We start from the raw sequence: 15981 nt of genomic DNA on the forward strand, positions 1-15981 counted from the left end.
TTTTTGTGGTAAAATTCACTCTTTTAATGTGTACAGAGGAAGGTACAGTACAGAGCTTTGAAAACATCCACAGCTTGTTCGACAATTTCCTTGAAATAAAGACAATCACAACCCCAAGATTTTGCCTTCAGCGGTAATAAACCTCACTGGGGGCACCTGTCATGCAATTTTATAAACTGTATGCAAAAGACTGGATGGTATATTCACATTTCTTTTTAGCCGAAAAAACTGTTTCACCATTTCGCAAGTCCTCAAGTTGTTTCAAACAGCAAGCAAAAAAGTGAAGCTGTGATGTGAAAGGACTTTACTAACCCTGTTTGTTTGAGGACTTGATGGTCAAACTCAAAATAGAAAGTCTATGTGGAGATATAGAAATACTAAAGTCAATAAAACATTTTAGATAAGCGAATTTTGTATTTATACCAACCACATAATTAGGCAATAATGTGCCATGCTTGATCATGCAACCTTTGTAACAATGTATCCCAAATGTTTTTTTATGTTAAAAAGGGATAGTTCAGATTTCCCCCCCACCCCTAGCACCATCTCTTGGCTCATCAATGATGTTGATTGGTATGGTACAATCCCTTTCTCTGCACAATCGACGCTGTTATAATAGCGCCGGCTAGCTAAGCCACGAATCAATAGAAAGTCAATGGGGACACGCTCCCGTCTGAAAATGACTGTATGCTCGGTAGAGTACATTTGAGCAAGCCTCAGTCAGCTTGTACAGACACGAGAGTGACACCATTGACTCTGTCTTAGTTTGTTGCCAACAATCAGAAGCTAGTATGAGGGAACAGCATGGACTGTGCTTAGAAAGGATTCTACCACACCAATTAAAAAAAAACAGAAATAGAGCTAAGGGTCCACAAATAAGAACTATCCTATTAACAATTTTTTATTTTTATTTTTTTACACAAAAGGTCATTCGAAGATGTCATTGTGTGAAACAACCATTTATTTAATTTTTTTTAATTCCAGACAATTTAATACCCGCAATCAATACAATATCTCATGGAAGGCCACAGGAATGAGATTGATTTGATATTTTCATGGACACTGTCCAAAACCTGGTCCTGATGGCCGATACTTGAAAGCAAATTAACGAAAAAACGAAGAAAACAAAAACATTACTCAAAAAAAAAAAAAATACATAAGAATATGAAATGATAGATGAAACAAGATGGCCTATGACTTGTAGTAGCAGGATGATTCTACAATATATAGCAAAGAGGATAAGGTCGTAAAGCAAGTGACACACAATTTGTATCTAAATGGAGGAGAGTGACGTGGTGAAGCTATTAACATAGGTCCTATGCAGGAATCAAGAGCAGGAATCATCTGTTAGCATTTTCCTTCATGTTCCCGAGTTAGGAGTCAACCTGCGGAGTGGGAAAGGGGACAAACGGGATCATTTAGTTCTGTGGTTTTACTGGGAGAGCCATGAAGGGATTACAGGAGATGTACACCAAAGCTCGTTAAGCACACTCCCCTTAAGCTCTCGCCCTCGCCGTGTCAATTACCAAGGCTAAGTGTATAATCACTGGAACAGTTTAGCACATGGAATGTAAGCGGAATTTATATACATTTATTCTGCTCTTATATTAGAATTCTAAAATGATCTATAAATAAAATAAGTATATATAAAGTTCTGCTTACATTCTATGTGATAAACTCATACAGTAATTATACACTTACTTAGCCTAGGTAATTTACACAATAGGCCATCTTGTGTCCATCTATATATAAAAATGGGGTACTGAAGGTCCAAAGGTATGGATGCTAAAAGAAATGGTAGAGCCGGCTCATATCACAACCCAATATTGTTTAGATTTCTAAGTTCAGGAAGTCCCAGTAAATCCTACATCGGGTCACTGGCACTCGCAGCCAACAGCACTAAAGACACCCCTTCCTAAAGCTACACAGATGTAAATTTATCTTCTGTGCTAAAAACACCTGATCAAACCGATGCTTCTTGTATATATAAAAAAAAAAAGGACAAAGACATTCCTCTCACCCTGAAAATTTGAGTGGAATCAAACAAAGTGAGTGCACAAGGTTCAGGCTTATTCCAGAGCCATCAGCTCCACATCAAAGATGAGAATAGAGTTGGGTGGGATGATGCCAGGATGCCCTTTGGCGCCGTAGGCAAAGTCTGGTGAACAGGTCAGCTTAGCTCGCTGTCCTACGCTCATCTGTGGACAGGTGTGAAAACCATAATGAATTGTTATATAAAAGAGATAATGCATTTTATTTTTCCACCTTCATACAGATATCAACGATGTGTATAGCACAAAAAAAGTATATTCCTTACTTGGCTTACTCCCTCATCCCAGCCACGAATCACCTCGCCCTTGCCGATCATGAATTTGAAGGGCTTCCCTCGGTCCCTGGAAGAGTCGAACTTTGTTCCATCTGTCAGTGAGCCTTTCGAGATAAACAAAAAGAAAATAATGTTTAAAAAAAATAAAAAGAGGCTGTGATAAAGAGGGCAACTCCGATGGGAAACCCTGCCAAAGACAGTTGACGCAGGCATGTTGCTTTAATGATACTTGTGTGGTTAATAATATAGCTAGGGAAATCTTGTTGGACTAAAACATTCGAGTAGGTATTTTTTGTTTACCCAGTCTCTCATTTCGCCTTTTGTTATGGTGGGAGCTTCCATCTACATCTCATAGTCTTAACATATTGCCTTTGCGGACAAGTGCAAGAGTTCAATGTTCTCGTCGTCGTCGTCGTCGTTGCTATAACAACATGAGCTAACGTTACTGTCGGCAGAGCACAACCACTCCTGTACAAACATATCTCACTAAGAAATGCGGAAACTGGGCGAAGACAGGCTAAGAGCTAATAGCGTTAGCACGACAGCTTCCCTAGCTAGGCAAGGTTAAAGGGGAATGTCACCCATTTTAAGAATTCACATTATGAGAGGCCATAGATTGATATTAGATGTGCGCGTGTGAGCGCTTACACACAAATTATTTTTTATTTAATTTTTTTAAGTGTGGTTCAATCCTTCTCCCAATGCTAGAATATAAACATCGAATAAAGAAAACACTGCTAGAATATACATATTAATGTGGGTGTAAGAGCTCACACACAAACATCTGACGGCCTCACATAGTGGGGAGCAGCCCTGCAGTTTACATCAGCGACCGAAGAAGAAGGGTTCTCTCGCAGATTTCTAGTCTTATGAGCGAATGGTCCGTTTGCATGGATACTGATTGAACTGTCCAGGGGACACGGGGGAAAAACATACCGCTATGTGAATTCTTAAAACGGGCGACTTTCCCCCATTTAACGTTTAGCTAGATAACGGTGACAGAATTCAGCCGCGATAGCTAACGTTACGTTAGCATCCAGGCAGCCATCCAGCTACGTTACGTTAGCATCCAGGCAGCCACACAGCTAGCATTATGCTAACTACACAGCTAGCATTAAGCTAACTACACAGCTAGCATTAAGCTAACGTCACAGAGACACATCCTCTCCGGGGCCTAGCATATAGCGTTAGCTATATATAGCCGTATAATATATCGAACTTGTGTTGATCAAACCGGGGACACATTCGCACTTAATTGTACCCGCGTTAGAGGAGTATAAACCATATAAATCCGGTAGTAGATTAAGTAATCCGTCCACAAATCGACGGGTTTTGTTTAACGTTAGAGCCTCTGTGGGAGCGGAGCCCCCGGACTCACCGACATAGTGCACAATGGCGCGCTGTCCCTTTTTCGGGTACGTCCGTCCTGAAGAAGAGGCAAATACATGGGGGTTAAAAAAGCATGCATGTTGGTTAAACTATATTATGTGGCAAATATCTGGTCGACACTACTATGCTGAAATAAAACAACATAGAGAAAGTAGATTATTATCCCGTACCGTCTCCCGGGGTTATGGTCTCAATTTCTACTCCCATTTTCTCGCTCCTCAATCTTCTTCTTCTCTCTCTCGCCCTCCCTTCTGAGCGGAGGCGAGGAGCGAGGCGTGGGCTACTTAACGCTGCGAGTGGGAGGAGGGCAGGAATAACAATGCTGCACTACTACTATGCATTGGGTAGCCAATTCATAAATCTGCCTGTTACACTATAGATAAGTATTTTTTTTTAAATATCACCAATTGTGACGAATAAAAAATGGGGGACCCTGATGTAAACAAGACGAAAGTCTTTCTCTGGTCTGCATGTACAGTCCCCCCCACCCAACCCCACCCCACCTACCCAACCTCCTCCCATGTACAGTTTCTACGTCAAATGTATATACACTCTTTTCTGGACACTTTTTGTATCACAAACAGTATACTGTATTTGCAAATCTGGTATGTCATAAATGTATAGATGTAGCAGCCTACTGTCATATATGTTATGATGAATTGAAAATGGGGGACCCTGATGTAAACAAGACGAAAGTCTTTCTCTGGTCTGCATCCCCTTAACAATTGTATGTATTGAGCTGTACTGTACTGTACCCATTCTGCAATCTGTTAATAAAGTTTTCAATTAATCAATCATGCATCCCCTTAACAATTGTGTGTATTGAACTGTAGGCCTACTGTATTGTACCCATTCTGCAATCTGTTCATTGATTGATTGATTGATTGATTGAAAAGTTTATTAACAGATTGCAGAAAGGGTACAGTACAGTACAGCTCAATACAGACAATTGTTAAGAGGATGCAGACCTGAGAAAGACTTTCGTCTTGTTTACATCAGGGTCCCCCATTTTCAATTCATATGACACACACAACATACAATTTCAATCAATCAATCAATCAATCAATCAATCACCTGCTGACCACCAAGCAAGGGTTCACCGTTCTACCAATGTATTATTCATACCTCTTACTACCAGCTTTATTTATCTTCGAAATATGACTTGTGCTTTTTCTCCTTCAATTAAAAATCTAATCGAGGGAGTTGAAGGTCCAGCCATCTTGAATAATGTGATATACTGTAGATACCAAAAAATGCTGCGACTTAAGGCCTCTGCATGCTACAGCAACTGCGAAGCAACTGCAACACAACATCGACAACGCAACAGTGTTGCAGACACTCTGCCTTTATGCTTCTCTCTGTAGCATGTAGAGGCCTTTACTTGACTGAGGGGATCATCCCTATGTTCCCCGGGTCCTATGTTCCCCGCTTGATTGATTAATATATTGAAAATTTTATAATTTCTTATTATTTTATTAATTATTAATGTCCGCCTTGTTTCGAACTGGTTAAGCGTAGGCCCTCTTTCGAACTGGTTATGGTTAGAGTTTGGAATCAGGGCTGGTGGTCTAAAATTTTCAATCAATCAATCAAAGCGGGGAACATAGAACCCGGGGAACATAGGACCCGGGGAATCAAATCAAATTTAATCAAATTTATTTATAGGGCCCAACAACACACGTTAATGTCCCCATGGGCCGTACAGATCTTCTTTAAACAAGTCAAGAAGAAAACATAACAATAAGTCAAGAACAGAACAAGAACACCATAAGGTGCAAACATTTTTAGATGGATGCAAATAAATGAAAGAATGCAAGCACTCCCAGACATACCCCACGCGAAGGTAAGGAAAAACTCACTAAAACCTAACAATAGGGAAAAAAAGCTCCACAGGCAGTGTGGAGGAGAGAAACCTTAGAAGGGCCATTCAAGGGGGGATCTCCCTTCTTAGATGTTGGTGATAGTAGTGTTGCAGACGGACAGTTGGTAAGCATGCACTCATGTGTGTAGTGGAACACAGATGAGTGCATGCAATAGCAACTGTACATTTTGAAAAATTAAAGATAGAGCTAATAGCGATAGCAACTGAACATTTTGAAAGATTAAAGATAGAGCTGATAGCAATCTATTTGAGGCACAGGGGCGGCGCAAAGAGGGTCACGTCCTCCCCGTCTTAGTCAAGGGACATTTAACACTCCGGTCGTTGCTCAGGGACAGCCGGAGACAGGGAGATAGGGGCGGCGCAGAGAGGGTCACGAACTCCCCGACATCATCGCGGGACATCCGGCACTCCGGTCACCACTACGAGACCTCCGGAGACAGGGGGGCACGCAGAGGGGGTCGCAACCTCCCGGCCTTCGTCACGGGACGTCCAACACTCCGGTCAACACTCCAGGACAGCAAGTCATAGGGAGACAGGGAGACGGGACAGGCGTTAGACGGCTCATGAGATTGTAGTAGGCGGACATAGCAATAGATACAAGTGGTAGGCATATATGTGAAAGGAGTAGATATATGAAGTAGGCGTATTATGTGAATAGAAATGGAAGTACTTAACCCAGCAATGAAACCGCATTGACTGTTAATCTGTTAACAGTCTGTTAATACTGTTAATCAGTTGACAGGACCACGGACAGACGGCGGTGAATAACTGATCCAAGGCCTCGGAGGTGCATGTAGAGCAGTCACTACAATCTTGGCCAAGACCCCGAGGCATCCATCACCTTAGTCAGCGCCAGGAGACGGGCACTCAGAGAGAAGGGGGGGGGGGAAGAGGGGGGGGGGAAGAGTTAGAGAGTTCCCATGTTTGTGGTGCTGCAAAGGAGCAGACATGTAGTACCCTGTAGTGCCATGTAGTACCATGTAGTACCCCGTAGTGCCATGTAGTACCCTATAGTACCCTGTAGTGCCATGTAGTGCCATGTAGTACCATGTAGTACCCTGTAGTACCCTGTAGTACCCTGTAGTGTCATGTAGTACCCTGTAGTACCCTGTAGTGCCACGTAGAGCCATGTAGAGCCATGTAGAACCCTGTAGTGCCATGTAGTACCATGTAGTACCATGTAGTACCATGTAGTACCCTGTACCCTAACTAAACTACCCTACATAGACATGCTCCCTGACTGAGCACTAATCCAAATAACCATATGAAAATAATTAGCGAAACAAATGGAGAACGGACATTTCGTCAGCATTTGGAAAAGATCACCTGGTTTGAGCCAGGACTTTAAATTAACAATGGTAATATTGATCATAAAAGACCTTCACTGCATAAATTCTACCTAAAACTGAATGTACATAATGTTGATCTTGGATAGTCCAACTGCTAGAAAGTGGTGGTCGGTCCCCACTTGATAATGATTATGATAGATTGATATACAACACTCATCACATGTGTTCTTTATGAGAAGGTTGGTTGGTCCTCTCTGACGGAGAGGCACAACAAACACTGGTATTTGTTAATTTTTAAGGCCCTTATATTGGTATGCTGCCTCCTTATACTACATCATTATTGGAATGGAATTTTTAAACCTATGGAACCCGTTTGATTGATTGAAAACTTTATTAACAGATTGCAGAATGGGTACAATACAGTACAGCTCAATACTAACAACTGCTAAGAGGATGGAGACCAGAAAAATACTTTCGTCTTGTTTACATAAGGGTCCTTCATCTTCAATTCATCAAGAAATTCATCGTTCTAGTGACTGGCTGGTCCCTTGAGTTTGCTTGGAACAGGGTCAATATGCATTTTGCTATGATGCTCCTCTAGCTCATGGAATGAACTCCAACAGTCCTTATTAAAGCTTGAGATTCTCCCCTCTGTTGCAGTTTAAACCTTAATCTCCAACCTTTGTCAACCAAGTATACATGTTTTAGCTGATTTGTTACCTTAATTTTTGCTTCATCTCGTTATGATTTTATATGCTTTTCTTCGCTCATTTCTGTGTACACACGATGTGACTGGAAATGAGGGAAACCTCAGTTGCCTTTCGAGTTTAAATAAAGGTTTGAAATGGGAAAAAGTAACAGTATGTTTTCATGAGTTTGGTTCCCAGGGTGGAGAGTATTTTTTTCAGTTTCAGTACCTTACTGGAATAGTTTAAGAACCCCTGCTCTCTGGGCTATCTGCAGGAAACACCCTGAAGCTGCTCCATTGTCTTTCAACATCTGGCCACAGTGTGCAGGAAGAGTGGTCACCACTCAGGAGTTGGTTAGTTCCTGATGAGCCCCCTATGTTATCATGCAGGACAAAACATACACATTAAGCTCCAACTTATTCAGTATTATAGTTTTTATATTTCCTGTATACTATGTATATTTGCACATGTACATTCAATTATTTTGCACAAACCTGAATGCACATGTCTTTGCACACCGTGTATATAATTCTGTAACACAACTCTGTAGATAACTGACTTGTTGTGGAAAACTTGTTTTCTGAAGTCAGGTGAGCTTTAAGAGAAATTGAGTCAAAAGGATAGAAAAGAAAATGGTTTATTCTGTGCACAGAGTCTCAGTTCAAAGCAGAGCGTACAAGACACTCTGAGAAGTGAGCCTAGAGCGTTTAATAACTCTGGGCTTTATACTGTAAGACAATCTGAGAAGTGAGCCCAGTGTGTTTAATAACTCTGGGGCTTCATACTGTAAGACACAAGGTTACATAGGAAAGAAAAACGCTTGGTCATGTCAGGCATTTCTAGGAGAACCTGTGTGGAAATACACACTGGTGGTGAGACGGTGTCTGGCTATTTATCTAGCTACTGTATGTCAGAAGTTCCAAGGTAGCATTTTGACAAGAAAATGTCTGGCTATGTCTCTGGCTGAGAAGTGGGCCCAGAGTCATGGGTAACCCTGAGCTGGTTTTATACAGTAAGAGAATGTCAGAGCGTTCCATAGTAAGCGGATTTCTTGTAAATGGAGTAACATGTGAATTGGAGTAAAGGTTTAACAAAGCAGTAAGAGGGTGAACATGTGATCTTTCTATAAGAGACTCACCCTGTTGGCTACACGCCACCTGTAAGACCTGAGAGTAACTGAGTTTGAACATGGCCACCAGTGATGTCATCGGGGACATTGAATCCTTGTGTTGTGTTAATTACAGCACTATGAAATGATGTAGATTAAAAAAATATATAGCAATACCTCGTCTTATAGGGACTGCTACCCGATCATTTCATTGAGCTGTAATTAACACTACACAAGGATTCAATGTCCCTGATGACATCACTGGTGGTCATATTCAAACTCATTTACTCTCAATAACTGTCAAAATAAATGAAGGTGTGCAAGACTGTTCAGAGTTTTTGCATGTGTGTGAGATGATTATGTGCAAAATAAATCAGCATTGTTTTTTTTGGTGAAGTGCCCCTTCAAGTCCAGAATTCCATAGCTGTCTCTACTGTAATTGAGGAAATAACAATGGAGAAAGTGAAACCTATGATCAGAATAGACATTCTTCTCAAAGCACTAATTTCTAGTCAATGAAATTATAGAAAAACCACTCCTGATTTTCCTGGGAGCAATGGAAGCCCCTCAAGGACCCCACTTTGAGAACTGCTGTAAGAGGCTAGACAGCTCAACTCTTTCATATGTGAGTGACGCGTGACACCTTTTTAGTGTTTCTGTAGTTTATTCTAATTGGAAATATTGTCATGCAAAAACGTCATGAAATACAACACAACTCAGGCTCGTCGCTAATTGTGTTGGCTAGTTTAGTATTATGATACAATATGATAGAGCAGTCGTCTGGTAATCCGGAGGTTCCCAGTTCGATTCCTGCTCCTCCCGGGCAGCGTGTCGAAGTGTCCTTGAGCAAGACACTTCATCCCCAACTGCTCCCGATGAGCAGGTTGGCACCTTGCACGGTTGCCTCTGCCGTCGGTGTGTGAATGTGTGAGTGAATGGGTAAAATGTAATTTTTTTTTAAATAACTGAATAAAAGCGCTATATAAAATGCACCATTTACCATTTATGATAACATGTTATCAATTTACATGGACAATTTAAAAAGAAATCTCACTTTCCAGAGTCTTGTAATAGAAATAACACAGGACATACAGTATACAGTATATATTTGAGGATGTCACAGCCCTGTTAACCCTTTCACTGCCACACTACCAAATGGTTAACCCTTTCACTGGGTCAATACAGAAGGTTAACCCTTTCACTACCACACTACAGACGGTTAACTGTCTGTAGTGTGGTAGTGAAACGGTTAAAGGTGCTGTAAGTGGTATTATCTTCTTAAAATAAGTGTGAAATAGCTCTACATTCCATCAGCTGAGCCATCAATGATATAGTGTGTGGTCAGTAACATGAGTCTCCCAGTCCCTCCTCCGCTCTGGAGTAAACACAAAATACATTTCCTGGTATCCCGTTCCCGTTCAATCAGGAGAGAGAAATCTTGCCAAGCCAAATTTGCTTACTCCACTGGTAGATTATTTTACTTGTTTCAAGCACATACGGTATTTGCTTAAAACTACTTTTTATTTCTTATTTTTGTCAGACCATTTTTGCAGTGTGGAGTTCTCTCTCCTGATTAAATAAAGTAGGAAGGGATACCAGAACATGTGTTTTCTGTTTACTGCAGAGCGGAGGGACTGGGAGACCCATGTTACTGACCACACACTCTATATCAGTGATGGCTGTCAGAATGTAGAGCTATTATTAAAAAAACTAAAAATCACTTACAGCACCTTTAACACAAAGGACCCCCCCCCTTTTTTTTTTATCTTTAGGGAAAATTAAGAAAACAACAACCTACTATCCCCCATAGAAGAAATGGACGTTTGGCTACACCCATGTGACTGTTGATCTTCCATATGACATCATGCTACCAGACAAAGACCCGTGATCATATTCAGGACAGCCGTCGCTCTGTTTCACTTTCGATGAGTGCTGGTGGAGTCTTCCTTTATGACGCGGAGGACGTGAACTTGACCTGCCGGCGGGGACAGGCCTGATGTTTCCTACAGAAAGGCTTTTTGACTTGTTGTTATTTGACACATTGTTTGATTTAACGGAGGATTTCCGGTGATCATGACAAGGCGGCAGCGATGTCGACTTGTGCAAAGCACCGGGTTTTATGGCTGGACGCCATTTGAAACTTGTTTTGACGGTGGACTGCGGCGGCTGCTGCTGCTGGAGACCTGCCAGCTGCTGGAGATCATCTCCTCTGTCTGACGACGGCACGTCTCCACTGTACAGACGAGAAAACACAAGAGGCCCACTATTGTACGACCAGCACACTTGATCAGAGGATGATGTGAGCGAGGTGTTCTCGAAAATCATAATGTTTAGGGAACTTCAAACAAACTGGCCAATTCTCTGCTGTCGACTAAAACACACCTCTTCAAACAATATCTGAAAAAGAAAAAAATGTATCTTCCTACTGTCTTTTACTATTATGTACATTACTGCTATGCTACTATACTTATACTACTACTTATCATGCTAATATGTCTATATTACTATACACTCTGTAAATGTAAATGTCAAACAGGCCTAGGTAATGGATCTGCATCAACTTAATTTTTTTTTTATTCTTTATTATTATTAGTATATTATTATTTTAGTTTTTTGACATGTTGTTCTGAGGGATACGATTCAGAGACATCTCGACGAGTCTAAACAAGAGGCATGAGAGAGCGACTCACTGCACCCTGGTCAGCAGGGTCTGAATGTGGGCACGCCGCTCCTCGTCGATCGGGTAGAAGCGGAAGAACGCCAGCCCCACCAACAGCAGGGTGATGGGCACGGGTGAAAACAGCACAATGAGAGCCGTCACCACGCTCTCATCGTGGCTACAGGCACCTGCTCTGTAGCCCACAAAGCTGCAGAGGGACGGAGGAGAGAACATCACGACACCCACACAACCCTGTATATATAGCGTGCTACGTGCGTCAACAAAGCGGGTTGGATGGAAGGATGACTCACTGTAATGTCATGGTTGAGATTCCGACTGACAGGCCTCCCGCCAGCTTATTGCAGAAGGCGTAGCAGGAGAAGAACAGGGGCTCCAAGCCCCCGCAGCCTGGGTTTCGAACGGCAAAGTCATCCACCACATCCGGGAGCATCGACCTTTTAGCACATGGTAGAGAAAATACACGAACAGTTCAAGTTTCAAGTTCAAGTTTCTTTATTAGTCGTCATACAAAAATACAGAATACTTTTATATGAAATGCTTTTTTCTGTTATGCTCCTGAGAGTGTGCTAGATAAAAATAGATAAAGTATAAAATAGAAAGCCAAAAGTATGTAAACAAAAGTGTTCAATATACATATATACAATATACAATACAGAGTAGAAAAAAATGAGTAACTGAGTTACAATACAATATACAGTACAATGCAGAAATGGGATGAGGTACAACTTAGGGTAAGGTGCAATGAGGTATGAGTTGTAGTGCAAATCTCTTTACCAATAAATATAAAGTGTGTTAAAGTGTCTAAAGTGGGTAAAGTGGGTGCTACAGTGAGTTGTTTATTTAAAGTGAGTGTGTACGTGTGGATGTGTGTGCTGTGAGTTGTAAGTTTGTTACATAGTGTTATTGTCGTTGCAATAACACTATGCAATCCAAATCATCACGCACGCAGGCTTAGAATTAATAACCAGCTGTCAAGATAGATCCTTCTGCTGGAATATTAATCACTTGACAGACGGGGCTGTCGGTATACGGGGGGTTTCGGTGAAGTGCAGTGAATCATGTGCCGTCGACTGGACGGCACTCTGTGGTGATTTGGATGGATGGCGGTAAGGAGTGGGGACCGGGGGGCTTGTCTGGGCACACGGCGGCTGTCTCACCAGGGCAGCAGGAACATGGTCGCCAGGCTGAATCCCATCAGGACACACATAGTCATGAAGACTGGCAGGCTACTGGGTACACAGGCTATCACGATCACTGCCGGGATGAAGAGCTGCGAGGGACAGAAAACAAACATGTCACACAGGCAGGACGGAGGAGCACGTTAGAGATGATGGAGGAGCACATTAGAGATGATGGAGGAGCACATTAGAGATGATGGAGGAGCACATTAGAGATGATGGAGGAGCACATTAGAGATGATGGAGGAGCACGTTAGAGATGATGGAGGAGCACGTTAGAGATGATGGAGGAGCACGTTAGAGATGATGGAGGAGCACATTAGAGATGATGGAGGAGCACATTAGAGATGATGGAGGAGCACATTAGAGATGATGGAGGAGCACATTAGAGATGACGGAGGAGCACATTAGAGATGACGGAGGAGCACATTAGAGATGATGGAGGAGCACATTAGAGATGATGGAGGAGCACGTTAGAGATGATGGAGGAGCACATTAGAGATGATGGAGGAGCACATTAGAGATGATGGAGGAGCACGTTAGAGATGACGGAGGAGCACATTAGAGATGATGGAGGAGCACATTAGAGATGACGGAGGAGCACATTAGAGATGATGGAGGAGCACATTCTCAACCCCTGAATTATTGTATACAAGTGGAAGAAATTCAATGTTTGCTTACTGATAAACCAATGAAGACTGTGGTCTTTTTCCCGATCCGCACAAGGACCGCTTGCCACAACGGAACTGCTATCGTCGCAGCAGCCTGTAAAGACAATAACATCCTTCTCTTTTTATTTATTTAATTGTATAATATATAATTGTATTATTTTATTTTTTGTTATTATTATTATTTTAAAAATTTCAACACAAAACAAAAATAAATACTAACTAAAATGTCAACCTAGAGTGATGTAAGAGTCGCATGACTGTTCAGACAGAGGTCACATTGCAAAAAAATAAATCAAACCTGTATCTGATTTAGGAACCACATATGAAAGTGGCCCAAATCTAAATTGAAAAGATCAGATTTGATGCGATTCATGAAATAAACAGACCTGAGTCACATATTATATTATGAGCAAAAATAATCAGATTCGGGCCACTTTTTGCCTGCAGGGTGAAGGTAGCCATAGACGCTTCTGAAATGAATAAGTATCATCATCTTGTGTGCTAATTTTATGTCTATTATATTCTACTATTTTATTGCACTGCACTATTGCACTGTCTATTTTATCTTACTCTTTTTATTATTGTCTATTTATGAATGAAACCATAAACAAGGTGGCCTGTTGGGATGTTAGATCCTAATGTGAAAAACTGTGATTTTATGTCTGCACTTTATGTGCTCATTTTCTGCCTCTTTTTTCTGCTGTGAAGCACTTTGAGCTGCAGTTTCTGTATGAAAGGTGCTATACAAATAAAGTTTATTATTATTATCTTACCAGAAGGACCAGTAGGAGGTGCTGGAACTGGGCTCCGTGCCCGGCTGCATGACTGCAAAATAGCACAAAGTTACCCAAGGACATCTGAGCGATGTGGGACAGACAGACGTGGGACAAAATAAATCAAAACTCTAGTCACTGCAGCAATGACCCTTAAAATGAAGCAAGGGTTTCAACACTACGGTGTAACAAATAAAAAAAATAAAAACACGTAGGCAAAGATGATAGCGCATGAAATACTCTTTGCGTGATATGTGGTTAATGTCATATTTTAGAGGAGTCCAATAAGTACGACCTCGGGTCACTTCAGACCCCCCACACGTGTACGTACCTGAAATGCAAGAGCGCTGAAGACAAAGCCAAGGACCAATCGCTGGTAAGGAACATGACACGCCAACATTTTGAGGGAAGTGAAGTAGGACACTTGCACTTTCTCCTGACATCCACTGGGGGCTGAAGATAAAACTAAAGAGAGATGAATGAATGAAAATGAATGGATGAAACTGGACTTTGAAGAAGTCTTTATTTGTAGCACATTGCTACATCGTCATGCAGCGTAAACACACACATGAGAGATGGGCACATAGGACACACACACATTCTTTTGCCGTTGAAATGTCCTCTCTGTGCTCGACCCATCCCGTCGTCCTTCCCCCCCAAGGGCGGCCAGGAGCAGACATGTCTTTGTCAGGGATGCGACAGCGTTAGTGATCTGTTCTGCATGTTTTTCCATTGGGTTTTTTAAAAGGGGGAAACCCTTGCGAGCGCGGGAAGAACACTCTACACAGAAAGGCCCCGGGAGATACCCCACCTGGGTACCCGGCAACCCGGCAACCTGGTCCCCAAGCGGGAATCGAAGCCAGGACCTTCTTGCTGTGAGGTGACTGCGTTAACCACTACACCACTGTGCTGCCATGACAGAATGAAAGAAGATATTCATACTCAGGCACGACAGGCAGTGACCTCATTTGTGTTTAATGTGTTTAAAGCAAGGAAACTACAAAAGAAGGAAGGGTCATCACGTCAGAATACTAGCGTTCTATGCTCTGCTTGGTGCCAATATACCTGAGGAAATATACATCAACAGATACATCAACGTTAGTGAACAATGCAACAAATTGCAGATAATTCTGACATCCGAGGTAATAACCTGTTTAGACGACGCCATAAACGAGGAGATGGCTGATCCCGTTCAACTCAATGTTGGCCGAACTGAAAGTTTCCACACTTGGTACCAATGTGCATTCATGTGTGATGACCCTTTCTTCTTTTGTAGTTTCCTTAGTTTAAAGGCCCAGTCAGTAATTAAAATGTAAACAAATGAGAAGCCCCACCACCAAAACGTCTAGTTTACAGTGAGTTAGTTTACAATGAGTTAGATTACAATGAGTTAAGTTTACAGGGCGGTCAGGTGGCGTAGCGGAGATTGCGTTTGTCACCAACGCCGGAGATGCTGTATTCGCTTGTTCGAATCCAGCTCCCGGCGCTGTCACCAGCTTGGCTGGCCGTTCACACTAATACAATTGGCAGTATTAGAGGGTGGGAAAGCTGGCGGGGTGGGTCCTGGTCGTTGTAAACAGCGACTCCTACAGTTCGGTCGGGGCGCCTGCTCAGCGCGGATAGGATCTAAGGGGGGTAGTGTGATCCTTCCACACGTTACACCCTCTCAGTGAGAGTCCGCGCTGCCAGGTGAAAAGAAGCGGTTGATTGACTAGACGTGTGTTGGAGGAAGCACGTGATAGCCTCCACTCTCCCAGACCGACTGTGGGGAGTAAGTGCGCAGCGACCAGGAAGGGGATTGGGAATTGGCATAACGACTAACATTGGGATGGGAGAAAATCGGAGGAAAAAGGAGGGGGGAAAATATCAATAAAAAAAAAAACCAATGAGTTAGTTTACAATGAGTTAGTTCCAAATAGCATATTTTCCATCTACAGATCAAACTCTTGTTAGTATGTGAATATAACCACCATCTTTAGCATTACATATTTCTCCA

General features: G+C 42.2%; 2 protein-coding genes across 2 annotated transcripts in view; both read right to left on the reverse strand.

Moving 5' to 3' along the window:
• fkbp1aa (FKBP prolyl isomerase 1Aa) lies at positions 1-3992 on the reverse strand. The gene is made up of 5 exons (XM_084334148.1): positions 3886-3992; positions 3705-3752; positions 2318-2430; positions 2021-2198; positions 1-1385 (listed from the first exon to the last, which is right to left on the reverse strand). Exons 1-4 carry the CDS (start codon positions 3920-3922, stop codon positions 2070-2072), a joined length of 327 nt encoding a protein of 108 aa, XP_084190274.1. The 5' UTR covers positions 3923-3992; the 3' UTR covers positions 1-1385; positions 2021-2069.
• Positions 3993-8354: 4362 nt separating this feature from the next.
• mfsd2al2 (major facilitator superfamily domain containing 2a-like 2) overlaps positions 8355-15981 on the reverse strand; it is a gene marked incomplete at both ends in the record, with an annotated part of 29074 nt that continues 21447 nt past the window's right edge. Inside the window, 8 exons of the mRNA XM_084333568.1 lie at positions 8355-8359; positions 10795-10916; positions 11374-11550; positions 11654-11797; positions 12521-12633; positions 13223-13306; positions 13986-14069; positions 14317-14438. Of these exons, the coding sequence (XP_084189694.1) occupies positions 8355-8359; positions 10795-10916; positions 11374-11550; positions 11654-11797; positions 12521-12633; positions 13223-13306; positions 13986-14069; positions 14317-14438 (851 nt within the window). The remainder of the gene's footprint in view (positions 8360-10794; positions 10917-11373; positions 11551-11653; positions 11798-12520; positions 12634-13222; positions 13307-13985; positions 14070-14316; positions 14439-15981) is intronic.

The sequence above is a fragment of the Notolepis coatsorum genome (assembly GCF_963971535.1).
Source record: "Notolepis coatsorum genome assembly, chromosome: 17".
NCBI lineage: Eukaryota > Metazoa > Chordata > Actinopteri > Aulopiformes > Paralepididae > Notolepis > Notolepis coatsorum.